A 15,996-nucleotide genomic window follows, 5' to 3' on the forward strand; every position below is an offset into this window, starting at 1 on the left:
TATATTATATCCAGTTTGGCAAGTGGTATTTGTAAATTACTGTTTTTGGTGCTCCAAAATTTCTACTTAATTCAGAGAACAGAACTGTAAGATAACATTCCTCATAGAATATGTGAGGTACCAGAAATACATGTATACTGAATGTTCATTAACCTATTATCTATTGTACCAGTAATTTTTAAGAAATTTTAAAAAGCTTTTTAAAAAAATTTTCTCGTGCTTTCCCCCAATATTTTGTGAACTATCTTGTGGAGAAACTGATGAGAAGTGTGGTCAATTTTCTATCCTGAAATATAAGTTTATTTTAATTAATTTCTCTTTTTGGAATATTACATGTACATACTGAGGGGAAGTAGAAGCTACTCATCAATTATTTCTGGGAGTTAAAGGATTAAAAAGGAAAACTTGACTGATTGGTTTTCCCTGTTCAACTGGAACCAAAATTATTCTTAGTTTGTTTCCTAAGTTACTACCCATTTTTTATGGAGTGTGACACACATGTACATGTTATATTTTTTTTTTCCACTTTTTTACTTAGGATGCCCTGAGGTCCTAGTTTGTCCAATGTTTGCTGCTCTTCCTTCCCAGCATCAAATGAAAGTGTTTATTTCAGCTCCTATTGGCAAAAGGAAAGTTATTCTAGCAACAAATATTGCAGAAACATCAATTACCATTCCAGGGGTCAAATATGTGGTAGATACAGGCTTTGTTAAAGGAAAAGGTGGGTGCAATTCATAATGAACATTTCTATTAAATTAACATCGAAATAATTTTGTCAGTTTTGGTTGTACTTCTTTGAGTGATAAGAGATTTGAGTGATGAGAGTGATGGTAGTAATAAAATCATTTACAGTGACTTCCTGATTTATTGTTCCTTTTCCAGCTTTTCATCCCAAGACTGGCCTTGACATACTGCAGGTTCAACCGGTCTCAAAGGCACAGGCGCGCCAACGGACTGGTCGGGCAGGACGAGAAACCAGTGGAGTCTGTTACAGACTTTATACAGAGGCACAGTTTGATGAGCTGAAGGACATGACAATGCCAGAAATCCAACGGTGTAACTTGGCAAGTGTTGTCTTGCAGCTTATGGCCCTGGGTATATTGGATGTTCTCCATTTTGACTTTCTTGACTCTCCTTCACAAGATGCGATAGAAAATGCATTGGAACAGTTAGTGGTGTTAGGAGCAGTAAGGAAAGGGAACAGTGGCTTTGAGGTAAAATTACTCTAAGACTGGTTTTCTTTTATTATTAAAAGTTCAAGTTATATTAATTGTTTTTTTTTTTTCTGAATTTCATTGTATGCACTGGTAACTCCCAAAATCTCATTGTTAATTTACCCCTCTGACTGTCACACTTTTCCTTGTAAATTAATTACCAGTCAGAATTTAGTGTTAGATCAAGATAACAACATCTGCCTGATAAGTTTGAATATTCTCATTACCTTTTTGCTGGATATTGTATGGATCTGATAGGGAGAAATTACAAGTTAATCACTTTGAGGGAGTTGAAAGGGTTTTGTTGTTGTTGTTGATTGATGTGGACAGAGATAAGACAAAGAAGCCCTGAAGCATGGATGACAACCAACAGAAAATTAAACTTGCACATGAGTTGAAGTGCATGATTCAAACTGGGGCTGCAGTAGCAGAGACAAGAGCTTTCAGAATTATACCATCCCTTCTCCTTGCTACTATATGCCATTTATAACAAATTCCTTTAATTTTTGTTGCACCTTTAGCTAATGCCTCTTGGTCGTAAAATGGCTAATTTTCCATTGGAGCCCAGACTGGCCAAAGTGATTCTGTCATCACATGAATTAAATTGCAGTGAGGAGATAATCACCATTGTAGCTTTGTTGTCTGTGGACTCCCTAACTTACACCCCACAAAGCAAACGGGACCACGCCTTAGCAGTACGCAAGAAGTTCCTTTCATCAGAAGGTGACCAAATGACTCTTCTGAATATTTACAGAGCTTACAAAGCCGTCAGTGGCCACAAAGAGTGGTGTCATGAACACTTCATCAACTCCCAAACTGTTAAACGTGTCATGGACATAAGAAAACAACTGCGAGAGATTTGCATAAGACTGGACATTCCTTTGATATCTTGTGGCAAGGACACTGTGAACATTCGGCACTGTCTTGCCAAAGGACTCTTCATGAATGCTGCAGAGCTGCAGCTTGATGGGACATATCTGACTGTGACTCACAGGCAACCTGTTACCATTCATCCTACCTCATCACTGTTTGGTTCTAAGCCACAGTATGTTGTTTACAATGAACTTATACACACCACAAAGTGTTACATGCGTGATGTATGCGTGGTAGATCCGTCTTGGCTTCAAGAAGCTGCACCAAATTATTTTAAAGAGCACAGACTTCATTCACAGCCAACATCAGTTCGTTCATAATTCATTTTTCCTTGAAAGAACTATACATGCAGTCTGAAATTAGAATATTTTTCCCATTATTGTAACGTGTCACTGAATAAGGGAGAGGATGGAATAAAACCCTAAGTGAATTAACTCTGTAACTCCCACAAGTGACCAATTTCTCCCCACAATTTCTCTACAGTGTCAAGCAGAAATGTGATCAGTGTAGAGAAAAATATTAATCGGGGGATCCAATACCAAATTCTCTGAACTAACATGAGAGGAACATTATGGCATAAAGTAAGGAGAATCACTTATGAGATCTTGGGAGTGAAAGGGTTAAGTTACAAACTTCTCCTGGTCGTGTTCAAAGTAATGAAAGGCAATCTGAAAGGAGATTTCAGCCGTCTATCACTGAGATGTCACTGAAGGCTTTTTGCCATGCAACCTTTCAAAGTAAATAATACTGTCATGAGAGCACTACCTCCAGTCAAAAGAGTACAGAATTTATTGATGCGATTAATATTAATAATATTTGGATTGACTGGAATGGTTGTAAATAATTACATTTAATGTATCTCTCAGTTAGTGTGTGTGCTATGAGTGGTCAATTTAGCAGGCTGTTTTTTGCCTTTCAGTTTGTTTGAATTGAAATCTTCCCCCAGAGATAAAATAAATATCTTGCTAACCTTGTTTCATTTTCGTGGTCAGTAATGAGTTGCTGAACCAAAGTTTTTTTTTTTCCTTTTTTTTCTTGCTTGGGCAATAAATCCAAATGCAAAAAATTGGTCCATAACTTAAAATGTGTGAATTACACTTAACCAGCTCGAATGTTTGTAAAGTGCATGCAAAGGGTAACACATTACCCAGGTTTTTAAGAGACATTTCAAGTGAGTGTCGCAAGTACTTTTAGATTTCTTTGGTTTTGCTTTTCTCTGCTTTTTCTCCCACCTCTTTTTCAACCAATCAGATTCAAAGCTGATTGGACACTGATTAATTTGGTTTGGTTTAATGACACTTGAGAGAAAAGCAGTTGGTCTCTTGCCATCCCTAGTAGCCATAAATTTAAACAGTCTGCCTATCAGTGTAAAAGGGAGTATCATCAAGTATTTCAGGAATTTCACTTAGGAATGTTGTCAAAACCTCTGGTTGTGAGTCATTTCCTAGTTAGATGTTGATCTGACTTGCATACAAATTGTTTGGAAGCTTGTGGCTTGCAGAGTATTTGAAATCACAAAAGCAACGAATTTGATATATTTTCTGGCCAACACTATTTGAGGAAGGCTAATGGAAAGTGAAGCTCCTCATTATGAGACTATTCATTGAAAAAGAAAAACCACAGTCAGATTTCTCTACTGATGCTGACAATGAGGTAGGACTTACATCACAATGTACAAAGGGCCTCTCAGAGCACAAACCAGGTTCAAACTTAACCCTTTGCTCCCTCACATCAGTATGCATATTCTCTATACCATTTGATGCTAGGAACCCTTAGGAGTCAAAGGGCTAAGCTAACATTATTAGTAGTTTTTTTTTCAGTTTTGGCTCAAGACCGAAAATGGACAAACAGTGAATAGAATTAATCTTTGTAGAAAAGGTTGTGGTTATTCATCATGGTGAATAACAATAAAAGTTCAGTTTTTCGTTTGTCTCACGATACTGCTGCATACTGCTAGTCTTCTTAGGGTGATGAGGTCGACTGGTCATGCATGATCTTACACACCTCAACATTATTACACATATTTTCCACACCATTCTCTACACATTTCCATGGGTACTAACAAAGAATTTGTTTAATGATCACAAGCCTCTAAAGATGGTGATCACTTACCCTATTCTCATGTTTGATTCAGGAGTGATTCCATAAGATGAAATAGTTAGATGCTTGCCACTTGCAGAGATAAAAGGGTTAGGTAATTTCCATCCCAGGAGACCAATACAGTTGCTGAAGTTTCTAATGCAACAAATCCAGCTCTGTACAGAATCTATTTCTTCCAATATTCCATAAGTGAGTTTCTTACAATTTGTTATTGACAAGGTTAATTGGGGATTGGACTATGTGTTGTACGATTCAGATTAATAAATGCTGGCTTTTTTATGGAAATCTTGAAAAGCAGTCAGTCAATTTCAAAGTCCTAGCCCAATTCCTAAATTCTACTCATTTAATTTTATTACCATTAATGGTAGACTTGTGCAGCAAATCTTAGGGATGTCATACAACAACTCTTTCTTCACCCAGTAGCACATTTTGTCCCTGGGCTAGTGTTTTGACTATAGCCAATGAACACATATCAGTTAAATTGCTTTTTAAAGGCAAAAAGCATACTTTGGGTGAATGTTGATGTAGCACAAAGACAACCACAGTACAATACAATCTCTATTTTTCCAGTCTATATTATTCTCACAGGAGCCTCAAGATTGTGTTCCAAAATTAATTACTGGTACCAAAGTTAAATCTGCAAGCTACAATAATTATAATAATAACAACAATAATAATAACAGTAATAATAATAAAAATAATAATAATGGTGATAATAGTTATTGTTGCATCCTACATAGATAACCTATCATTCTTAATATTCCACTTTATCAGGCATTTAATCAAATCAAAAACCAACCAGAATGGAAATCCATGGATCTAAGGGATGGGTTTAAAAGTAGGTAGTCAAGCACTTGTTGTTTAGTTTACAGTGTACACTGTGGCATGAATAAAAATTTCAATCAAAAATAAAAAAAAATTCATGAATATTTTCAGTCATACTTTTAATTGTGAGTACAGTAATAAGATGCAGTTGGAAGAGGGTTTTCTACTTCATCTCCCAAATGAACTGTAGATTATCATGAGAAGTAGTGGTATAATGTATACCACCTTGCAGATAATTTTATAATCCAGATGCAAAAGTAGTTCTCATCCTGCAAGATGCTTGTCTTCTACTAGGTTGGAACATGACTGTTTTCCTGTTGTCTTGTGAATGATTTGCTCTGTTTATAGAAGGTTAATCTCTTTCTGATGTAATAGGAGTTGCACTTGTTACAGCAGTTACCATCTTAGCAAAATTCACTCAATAACCATTCCTCTCTGAATCCCAGCACTCAACATCTTTCCCGCGGTGATGATTCTTTAGAAGCTGACAGCCATACTAATCAGTTTAGTATAATCCACATCCTTTGAGGTTATTTGCAATAATTGTATCAGTAACTGCATTAAATACAAAAGTGATATTGTCCGTGTCTGTTGCACATGTAAGATGAACATATATTTCTTTTTCATCATTCAAGTTTTTGGCCTCAAATTGTTTCCTAATGTAAAGGCAGCCAGCTTCATATGTGTTTGGCCCTGCAAGCAAAGAACAAGCAAAGAGTAAGAATGTTAACATCTACAATGTAGCAAGTGTAGTTTGAATAAATCAGAAACTACATCCATGGTTTCCTGACCTTGGTGCAGTGGTGCATTGTGCTCTACTATTAACCTTTTAACTCCTGGAAGTGTTAGTCATGTAATTTCTTCCTATTCAATTCATACATTACTAAGCAAACAGGTAATAAGAATTCTTAAACTTATCAGGTACAGGTTGTTACTTTGATCTAACACCAAATTCTTCAAACCAAACCCCTTTTTATCACCTTTCCTTTCTCATCACAACATGGAACGATTGGAATTAGGCACAAATGGTGTATGTTGTGTCCAATGGAATGGACCACTTAAGACCCATAATGGAATATACACCAAAAGAGAGGCTATCATAGGTTTGCAGGGATATCAATTTTCTTTATGGGGATACTATGAAGAGATTGTGCACCAGGTGTAAACATTATTTCCTATTCCAGTCCTATATATAATATAATATAAATATATAAATTTGTAAACAAAGAAAGAAGAAACATTCCACATTCTTGACAAGATAGAGTGTTGTACCAGGTTTGGCTCATTAACACTCTACACTCAAATCAAGGCCTTGGTAAGATTAAGCCCCCTTACACCCAATGTCATTATACATATTCCCCATTTTGTTCTTTTTACATTTCATCACATGCTGACATGGAGAATTTGTTCAACAGTCAAGACCTTCTCTAGTTGGTGATCATTTCCTTTATTCCTGTGACCTTAATGTTTGATTCAGGGGTGATAATGTATGGAAAAATTAGATGCTAGTCACTCTAAGGAGTTTAATGGTTAACTCATGGAACTACTTGATGATCACAACAGAAATCTGTGAAATTTTTCTTGTTTGTAAACATAAATCCTACCTGAATAATCTGGAAAACATATTGTGAGTGGAGAAGTAGAAATTTTTTCTTCAAATAAATCCTTTTTGTTAAGGAAGAGTATAACTGAAGTTTCAACAAACCATCTGTTGTTCACTATCGACTCAAACAATTTTAAACTCTCTTCCATTCGGTTCTGAGAGAAAGAAAATTGATGATTAGTTGCTAGAACAACACAGTATTATTAGCAGTCCATCAATATTATGACAAGAAAAACTGTAGGGAAAGGACTGGTGATAAATATTCCCTTAATGCAAAAGAATGTTTCACATAAAACTTTGCAGTGTTCAATTTTGACCTGGCTAAAATGAGTTATTCAAATATGCCCTAGAATGTTCAAAATCATGCCTCAAAGTTTTAAATTTCAAACTTTTCCAAGGTATCATACTTTGTAACATGCCATGTTCACGATGCAAGCATAATTCAGTTCAGCCACCCACTTAGTTTAGATCATACACTTACCAGTTGTACATTTTCTATTAACAATCCTACTATCGAAAACTATCACAGGTTGCCCAATTTCCCACACTCTTTATCACTTCAACACTGGCCAGACTTACTGTGGTTTCATCTTCCTGCAGTGTCAAGTCATATGCACTCAATGCAACACAGTATATTATAGCTGTGACATCTTCAAAGCAATGAATCCATTTTTTGCGCTCAGATCTCTGCCCTCCTACATCAAACAATCTGTAAGCAAGAGCCAAGAAAATATGTTACACCAAATTGAGAAATATTGTTTGAAAAAATATGGAGCCTTTCTATGAGATATAAAGGTCTGTTACTTACTTAAAATGGAGCCTCTTGAAATCAAACTGGATTTCAACAATGCCGGTGGTTTTTACCCTCGTCCGTAAGAGATCCTGTGCCGTGGGTTCATAATTTTCAGCTCCAATTCTTTCTACTGCATCTAAATAACTACAGAAAAGAAAGAATGCAGTCTAAAACAACCAAAACACCACTCTGCTTTTTAAGATAGATTAGGTTTTATCCTTGTGTCACAAAACTTTAATGTTAGTGGTCCACCGTAAAGAGTTTCTAAGCTGACATTTTAAGTGCTAGCCCTTCTTCTGAGAGGATATGGTATTAGAATTTTAATTTTGCAATTTGGCCATTCAGAACTGGTTTGGCTTGCTTTCTTCACTACTGATACCCCCCCCCCCCCCCCAAATTTGGTGTCTCTTACACTTGTAGTCTTTTAAAATTATTTTATGCAGTAGTTGGTTAGTAAAAAGATAAGGTTTTCAGATGTGGCATCCAATGGTTTATTTTCTGGTTTTTATTCAACAATTATGAGCCTCAACTGAGCAAACAGGCCAAGATTCTCATATCAAGGGTCCTCCTGACCACACATTATTCAAAGAAATACATGACCAACCAGGGAATTTTTTTGCATTACAAATAATGTCTGGATTGTTGACCATGCTCTGAGGAGTACTGTGAGCAGGCTGTGAAATATGACTGTAAACCAGCTTGCAACAGAAGAGGGTCTAAGATTATTTCATATATGGGATGGTCGGTTTTCATCAAAATTCAATGCGGTTACGGTTATGGTTAATTGTATTGTGCTGTTTTGCAGTTTCTTACAGATGATTTCCTACTGGTGATTCTGGTATCTTCCATTTCTTGACCAATGTATATGTTAAATACTAGACCAGTACTAATACTTATATTGAAATTTGAGGAGGATTTGATCATACCATTCCTTTTAAACTACTTATGCATTGGACTATTTCAAATATGGCTATTTATTGACCTAGGATTTTTCATGATGAAATTTTGTCAATCATAATACCAAGGAAATATTTATATTGTTCAACAAAAATTTGCATCTGACAAATCAACATTGGTATATTGATGTCAGTCAGTCAATGCCAACATATCACTGTAAAATATTTATCTTACCTATCTAAAATCTCAACCTTTCTAAAATCAAGTCTAAGCAAGAAAAATTAATTATAACCGAGAAATAGGGCACTTTTGCTCAGACATGTCCAACAAATGGATAAATTACATTCGAATGCCTTCCACAATAAACCACAAGGCCAAATCTTTCTTCATCTGCAAAACTCACTGTTTGAAAGATGCATAAAAATAAGAATGACCTAAAGTAACAAATAGCAGTATTATTGGATTCAGTAATGTAAAGGTGACTGGCTATGCAAGTTATACGTCCAGAAAACTCAATTTAGCTAACATAATTTTAATGCTCAGTACTTGAAAAAAATTGATGTAAATGTTCAAAACAATTTTCTTTCAAGTCTCTCTTTATCACAAACACAAAACAATTACTTCTAAGGGGGAGACTATTAGACCATTTTTTGGCTGGTTGCTTAAAATCTGTGAAGATCTTTGGTCAATACCTTAATGAATTTTTTAAAATAGCTGTTTGATCTTCTGCAGACAACAGGTCCAATATAATGCAAGCTGCACTTTGATACAATACTGTATTGATCCATGGAATATTAAAATCAAAATTACTGCAATGACATTCAGTCATGCTTGGTCTGAAGGGATCAGCTGCATGGGAAGATTACGTTTGGTCTAACCGAACATAATCTTCCAACTCACTTGCTTTTAGTGCTCAACTGCATTAAAAACATTTCACTTCACACAACATTTAGATAAAACATTTGAATGACTTGAAGGAGGTTTTGAGCACAGTTTTGCAAAACAACACCAAATAATCACCAAATTATTTGTCATTGGGGTTTGTTTTTGAAGTTAGTACTGGTAAAAATCTTATGTTTTTGTGTTTTTGAGTGATTTTACACCTTTCAACAAAATTGGGAAACACTGAAGACCAGAAAAACAACTATTTTTGAATCAGTGACATTAAATTTACCATAAGTTTTACTGTGGAGATTTTGGATAATTCTTCTCAAGAGGAACATCTGTTCAGATTGATTACTCAAGTACTATAAAAAATGCTTCACAAAAATAATTCCCTGAAAACACCACAAAAACATGGAAATATCAGCCAAAACAATCAAAAGAGATAGTAAAATGTTATTTGGAAGAATTTACCAGCTAAGAATTATGTCAAATAACTGAAAAAAGGTAATCGGTTTTGGTAAACATCACGCAAGTTTGAGATGTACCTAAGAATTACTAGTGTTTACTGATAAAGGTGTAAAAGTTATTTTTCAAATTTAAGCAGTAATTATGATCGCGTGCGCCCAAAGTTATTTCTAAACAACCCAAGAGAAAATCCAAACAATTTGCAAGGTACCTAACAAACTTAACAGTCATCGTGCAAGGTCAATTTCTTCCTTATTACTTGGTAAATATATTACATCAACGATGTCACTTTAAGCAGGTCTAGTAAATTGCAAGAAAGCCGTATGATGACAAACAGTCTACCTCACACAAGCTTGCAATATTCGAAAGTGCCCGTTCACATAACAAAGATATATTTTTCTCTCCAAAAAAAATGCGTCGAATTTTTTCCTCCTCTTTGGCGAGAAGTTTCCACCTTCATTTCGGGGAAACTGTTTCAAGATCGGAGCATGCCCAGAAGAGTCTACCGCAATGATCAAAACAACTGAAAATTGGCCCGATTTGTGATTATCGTCTGCGTTAATTTCTAAGGGACAGTGTTGATAATAAAGTGGCCTAGGCGCCAAAATATACACTTACTATCTGGCAGAGTCGTTCAGTTGATATTCTCTAGATCTCCGGAAACACTGTTTTATTCCTCCGTCTTGCCACAACCGTTTCATTGCTGCTGTTAACTCGGGCGTGAACGGTTCCTGATCGTCCGCCCTGGCCACCACATCGAAAACCATTTTGGCGTCCATCTACAAATGTAAAGCCAATATTCAGAACGACTGCACGGTTCACTAATCCGTCGACTGTTAATCCAGTCGAATATATGAAGTAAGATAACTAATCAACAAAGAAAAATTCAGGCGAAATTACGATGATCTTTCTTACAAGTCTCTCGTCTGTTTCGAAGTCTATCCGCAGTTTGTCCATCGCTCGAATAATTTTTAGTAGAGAGTAGATCGCATTACTGAAAACCAGGGGCTTATATTGACTGTAATCCTCTGCAGTAAAACCATGATCATGGATGATTCTGAAATAGAAAAACCAAAGACCAACTATGCTAAGAACACATTAGATTTTTCCTTGTAAACAGAGCGGGTAACCAAGTTGTAAACAAGCTTACGAAAATCGCCAAATGTCACATACTTCATTTGCTTTACTATAGTGCTTTTCCCCGATTCTCCTGCACCTGTAAGAAATAAGAATACAGTTGGATTGAGTCTTACGAGTGAATACAGCTCATAGAGGTCTGCAAACTCATCAACGCCGGTAAAATCAGCTAGAGGTCCACGCCTCCAGACTTCGCAGAGTCTGCTTTGGTCTGCAAAATTGCTCAGTTCAAACGCTCAAAGTTCGACAAAAATTTCATGCTCAAGTGGGAAAACATTCTAACGAATTAAACATTAAAGTCTCAATAAGCAGAGTCTAACCATCTGCTCGAGCAAAAACGAAGCAAAATCATAAAAAACACCAACAACCGCACATCTACGAAGCTTACTTCAACCTACCAAGTAACAACAACTTCACTTCTCTTTCCGCGCGAACACTCTCCGCTTTCAAGTTTTTATCGATGGCTCTGCTCCGTGCAAGGGCTGCCCTATCTTCTGCACTCAAAGTGCAACCCATTTTGGCGGAAGGCCTAGACAGCTAGGTCTTTCACGTCCAAATAATGAGCATATTCGTAGAAACTACCTAACAGCCATCGGCATTGTACGAGGATCTCGAATGGTAAGTCTCTGTCCAGGCCCGCGATCTACGGATCCGCGGAGGCCGTTTGACACAGGGCGGAACATTAGATACTAACAGGGGTAGGGTTCGTAAGTGGATTAATAATCTCAAAGAATTGCTAAAAAACACTTCACCAAATAAGTTCAAAAATAGCGAAATGAAGCAGGCTATAAAATTTATCATTATCATCCCTCATCTTACAGAACCTAATCTTTTTCTCGTGATAACATTTACGCGAGAAAAGGACAGTCACTACCTCACGGACGGATTAACTTTGTTGCTCCGAAAAATGTAGTCTCTTCTTTTCGATCCAATCAGAAGGGGGCCTATAGAGAGGGCGACAAACAATACAATGGTCATAAAATAGCAAAGATATGTCGTGTCTTATCATATGACATGAGTTCTATAATTATCTTAAAGCGCATAGGTCCGTGCATGACATGGCAGGCATTCGGGAAGTAAAATCCCAATTAAACATTAGATCTTGCAAGTAGATGCTCTATAGTGTTCTTAAATGGAATTAGGTCTTAATTTAGCTTTTTCTACTGCAAGGTTATGGCTGAGTGCCAGTTTACTGACGAACAAAACCAGTGGAAGTTTATTTAACGACTTTGGAACTTTGTTTTGCATCCTTGCAAACAAACGATCCTTTCCATGTGATTTTGACAATACAGTCTCTCGTGGACATCTAACTCATTGTCCCCCCCCCCCCCAAAAAAATGAAATATTCAAATTTAAAAATAAAAAATCATGGCGTTTCAGTAGTGATAAAATTCTAACCATGCAAGGCTCCCCCCCCCCCCCCCCCACCACCACCAAAGTAACTTCGACTAAAATTTTCGATGGATCCCACAAATAATATTTTTAGACAGTGGAAAGACCAGATCAAAATGTTTTCGAAACGCTTCATGAAAAATAACAAATCTGTGTCAACATTAAGAAACGATGAACTGCAGCCGGTCAAAAGCTGAAAAAAATTTCATTCACCATTGCATAACCGGTAGAGTAGTGGAACTTTCCAATAAAAAATATGGAATTATCACAGACGAAACATATTTAAGGAATTAAAGCAAAAGGTTCCTGTTTGCAGCCGATCAAAAGCTGAAAAAAATATCATTCACCATTACATCACCGGTAGAGTAGTGGAACTTTCCAATAAAAAACATGGAATTATCACAGACGAAACATATTTAAGGAATAAAATCAAAAGGTTCCTGTTTATACTGGCGACCGAGGAACAAGACAGGCGAGAAATACATACAAGTCGTAAAGATATGATTTTATGTCTGAGGTTTTGCATGCTTCCGCATTAAACTTAAACAGTTTTGTAGAGTTTATTCTAAATTATTATTGGTTTGAAATACAAAATAAGATAAAAACTACTCGCAGTTAGCCACAGCTAGTCGAGGCAAGCGGTGGCTCAACGCATAATAAAACATTTCAATTAAATCTAGCAACGATACAGCAATACAAAATGAAAAGAGCGATATAATAACTGACAAGTACCTTAAATGTTAAAGGGGCTTTATAACAAAATTGTTGGTAACTACCGTCGATTATAACAACTAAGAGAAAAAATATATGTGATTTACTATACATCTTTACAAGAACAGACCGCCAAGCCTAAATACAAAAGGAGATAATCAATTGATTACTGTCCTAACAAACATTTTAAATTAAAAAAAATAGGAGATATGACATTTTTAAAAGTACTTTAACAAGACGATCGTAGCCAATTATATTAGCAATAGGAATCGTAAACTTCAAGAAAGTAGGAAGGGTGATCGGGCAACGCATTTAATAAGCCGAACTTTCAAGACATTTTCTTAATCAGATCAAGTAAATCGGTGTAACAATTTGCCTCCAAGAATTTTTTTGAAGGAGCACACAGTGAATTTTTTGCCTAGATTTCTGTTTAGATGAATGAGTCATTCCATCATGGAGAATATTCCAGACCTTCGTGCCGTTTCTTGAAAAATAATTTGCTTTGCTTGTCTAGTCTAGAGTACTCGAAGAATGAATTATCGCTGGGCGATGATCTTGTGTTATATGGGGGAATATTAGATTGATAATTAAATATATTAGTTATCGGAGGTGGGAAGGATGAATTATTAAAACCGTCAGGTATTGAGATGGCAACTGATTTAAAACGCAGAAGATCTAAAGATACTAGATTGGAGGAGACGAAGAAAGCTATTGCATGAGATTCATCAGTAATCACCATAGAACATGAGGTGGAGGGCTCGTTTTCCCCCCTTCCCCGGGCGATAAAAGATGGTCAGCCCCTAAACTAAAGGTCTGGGTGTTCCTATATTGATGACAATCTCTCCTGCATGGAGTTTTCATATTGCTCACATCGCCTAGAAAATAAGATGTCAATCGGCATTATTGTTAAACTAAGACGTTTCACACCCTGGTGTAACTTAGAGCATGTAAGCAGATCACTTATTCAGCCCTGTTTACTGTAGGGTGTGGTTGCAAGAGGCATGGGACTAAGTTTACAGAACTGCATAACAGAAAAAAAATCTTTTGGTTGCACTATGATAAAATTTACCTGATCCCTGTAATATTGTTATGATCTCCTCTTCTCATCGGCAGTTACATTGGCAGTCAATTTTCCATATTCCACCCATTATGCTCTGTTGTCGACGAGTCAGTTCCCCCTGAAAACCGTGTGATCCCCAAATTTCTTTCCCCCGCAGGCGAAATAATGACTGGCCTCTTAGTGACATAACTGTTGCGTTTCAAAGGAACGTTTGAATTTCTGTTATGTTCGAAAACTTTCAAATTGACTTTTAACGTACCTATTTTGCCCATAAATGATGTTTTTATCTGTAAACAAGAAAGTGGCATCCGTTTGGTGAGAAGTGCCATATAAAAGCTTTGCAACTCCAAACAGAACATCCCCGTTTAAAACAGGGACGAAGACGGAAGATTTGAGGAGATCACATATTGGTCAGATGTTCGTGTTTGGTAGTTTATTGTCCACATCTCTGACGATAGATAACCTTCTAACATTGCCCTTCCGTCATATCAAAGTTACTACTGATAAACCAATACTGCGCTTTTCGTGTGGCAATAATAACGCTATAACGCTTACAGCCTATATATATCCAAATACAGAAACGACATCATGTCTCTCAAATAAAACTGATGTCTTTAAGTACAAAATTCAATTGTCGTCTTGCTATTTGTGTTTATCTATTGTCAAGATCACAGGAGTATCTGTGTTTGTAAGCAGCTACGGGTCCTTCAAAACAAGCTACTCAATAACATCTGGCTTCACAAAATTGGCAAAGTTACAGTTTGTATAGATGACATTGTTGCAGTTGTTGTGGCTCAGTTTTTCATTTTTGTTTTTGTTCGTGCATCGTGCATCGTGCACCCATGACAATCTCATCTGCTACAGACCTGATTTACGTAAGTTTTCAATTGGTAGGGTCACTTCATTCGCTAAGATAGAGTTAGCAGGGTTTATTACCAGAATTTATCCGTTGAACTTCCAGAAGTGATTTACATGTAACTTCTCCCTGTAATATCCATGTATATATATATATATATATATATATATATATATATATATATATATAAATATTATGAGAGGAAAAAAGGACGTAACTACATTTCCCGACAAGCCTGTTTCGTGAATCGCTTCACTCTTCAGGGGTTTAAACCCCTGAAGAGTGAAGCGATTCACGAAACAGGCTTGTCGGGAAATGTAGTTACGTCCTTTTTTCCTCTCATAATATTTATTCTGTTCTGCTTCAACGTATTGAGCACTGTTCCACGCGAAAATCGACTTGCAGACTTCCTATATATATATATATATATATATACATACATGTATATTATCCAGCACACAGGTAATGAGAATACTCAAACTTATCAAGAAGAATTTCTTATCTTGATCTAAAGCCAAATTCTCGTAATCAATTTACTAGGAACTGTGTAGCGGCTAAAGGGGAGAATTGACAATCGATCAGATCTTGGGAGGAGTAAAGGGTTAACAACAAGAGAACCCGAGCAGCCCATAGTTAGTCGTGAAAAAGTCATTATAGGAGGCTTACAGCGACAACATGATTTGTCATAGACGAAGTAATGAATTAGTTCTTAAACTAGAAGGTTGTGGTAATGACATGCCTCACTGACAAATCATCATATCTTGCGACAAATGAGTTTGCTGTCTTATCGTTCAATTGCCTAGTTTGTTTTTCGCAGCTGATTTCGAGAATTACATCGACAGCCTAGGGAAGCAATCTGCCTTTTTTTACGGACGACTGTGGCTGCAGTTACGTATGAGCAGTATATTACTTTCACCAAAACACAGTTAAACAGTGATGTCCAGACGCGAACCATTGTTTGCCGTGGGAGTTATTTGTAGATAACGTAATTGGCTCTTGGCCAATGAAAATGAAAAAAACAAAAACAAAATAAAAAAGAACTAAAATAAGTCTTATTCCCTCGACTGTATGTGATAAATAACAAAAACAACATGGGCGTGGCCAAAGAAAACTATCTCTTCTCAATCACAGTAGGCAAAAGAGGGTTGCAAAATCTTATCATGCCACTAAAATTACATCCGAAGT

General features: G+C 36.4%; 2 protein-coding genes across 2 annotated transcripts in view; one reads left to right on the plus strand and one right to left on the minus strand.

Moving 5' to 3' along the window:
- Positions 1-3,066, plus strand: part of LOC113679469 (ATP-dependent RNA helicase DHX33) — a 5,003-nt gene extending 1,937 nt beyond the window's left edge. Inside the window, exons 3-5 of the mRNA XM_027196429.2 lie at positions 539-721; positions 883-1,214; positions 1,736-3,066. Of these exons, the coding sequence (XP_027052230.2) occupies positions 539-721; positions 883-1,214; positions 1,736-2,407 (1,187 nt within the window). The 3' untranslated portion in view covers positions 2,408-3,066. The remainder of the gene's footprint in view (positions 1-538; positions 722-882; positions 1,215-1,735) is intronic.
- Positions 3,067-4,748: 1,682 nt separating this feature from the next.
- Positions 4,749-11,427, minus strand: LOC113679468 (guanine nucleotide-binding protein G(o) subunit alpha). Its single transcript, XM_027196428.2, has 8 exons — positions 11,191-11,427; positions 10,829-10,871; positions 10,571-10,712; positions 10,274-10,434; positions 7,424-7,552; positions 7,195-7,324; positions 6,617-6,770; positions 4,749-5,705 (listed from the first exon to the last, which is right to left on the minus strand). The coding sequence occupies exons 1-8, from the start codon at positions 11,306-11,308 to the stop codon at positions 5,518-5,520; spliced, it is 1,065 nt and encodes a 354-aa protein (XP_027052229.2). The 5' UTR covers positions 11,309-11,427; the 3' UTR covers positions 4,749-5,517.
- Between the last annotated feature and the right edge of the window lie 4,569 nt (positions 11,428-15,996).

This window comes from Pocillopora damicornis, chromosome 3 (genome assembly GCF_964200805.1).
Source record: "Pocillopora damicornis chromosome 3, jaPocDami1.2, whole genome shotgun sequence".
Classification (NCBI taxonomy): Eukaryota; Metazoa; Cnidaria; class Anthozoa; order Scleractinia; family Pocilloporidae; genus Pocillopora; species Pocillopora damicornis.

Bases quoted from the DNA above. Each gene is read 5' to 3' on its own strand.
- LOC113679468 (XM_027196428.2), bottom strand. From the start codon at position 11,308: ATGGGTTGCACTTTGAGTGCAGAAGATAGGGCAGCCCTTGCACGGAGC. The intron at 10,713-10,828 runs GTATGTGACATT...TTTCTATTTCAG, and splicing joins ACTATAGTAAAGCAAATGAA to AATCATCCATGATCATGGTT. The intron at 5,706-6,616 runs GTAGGATTTATG...CTTTGCTTGCAG, and splicing joins ATGTTTTCCAGATTATTCAG to GGCCAAACACATATGAAGCT.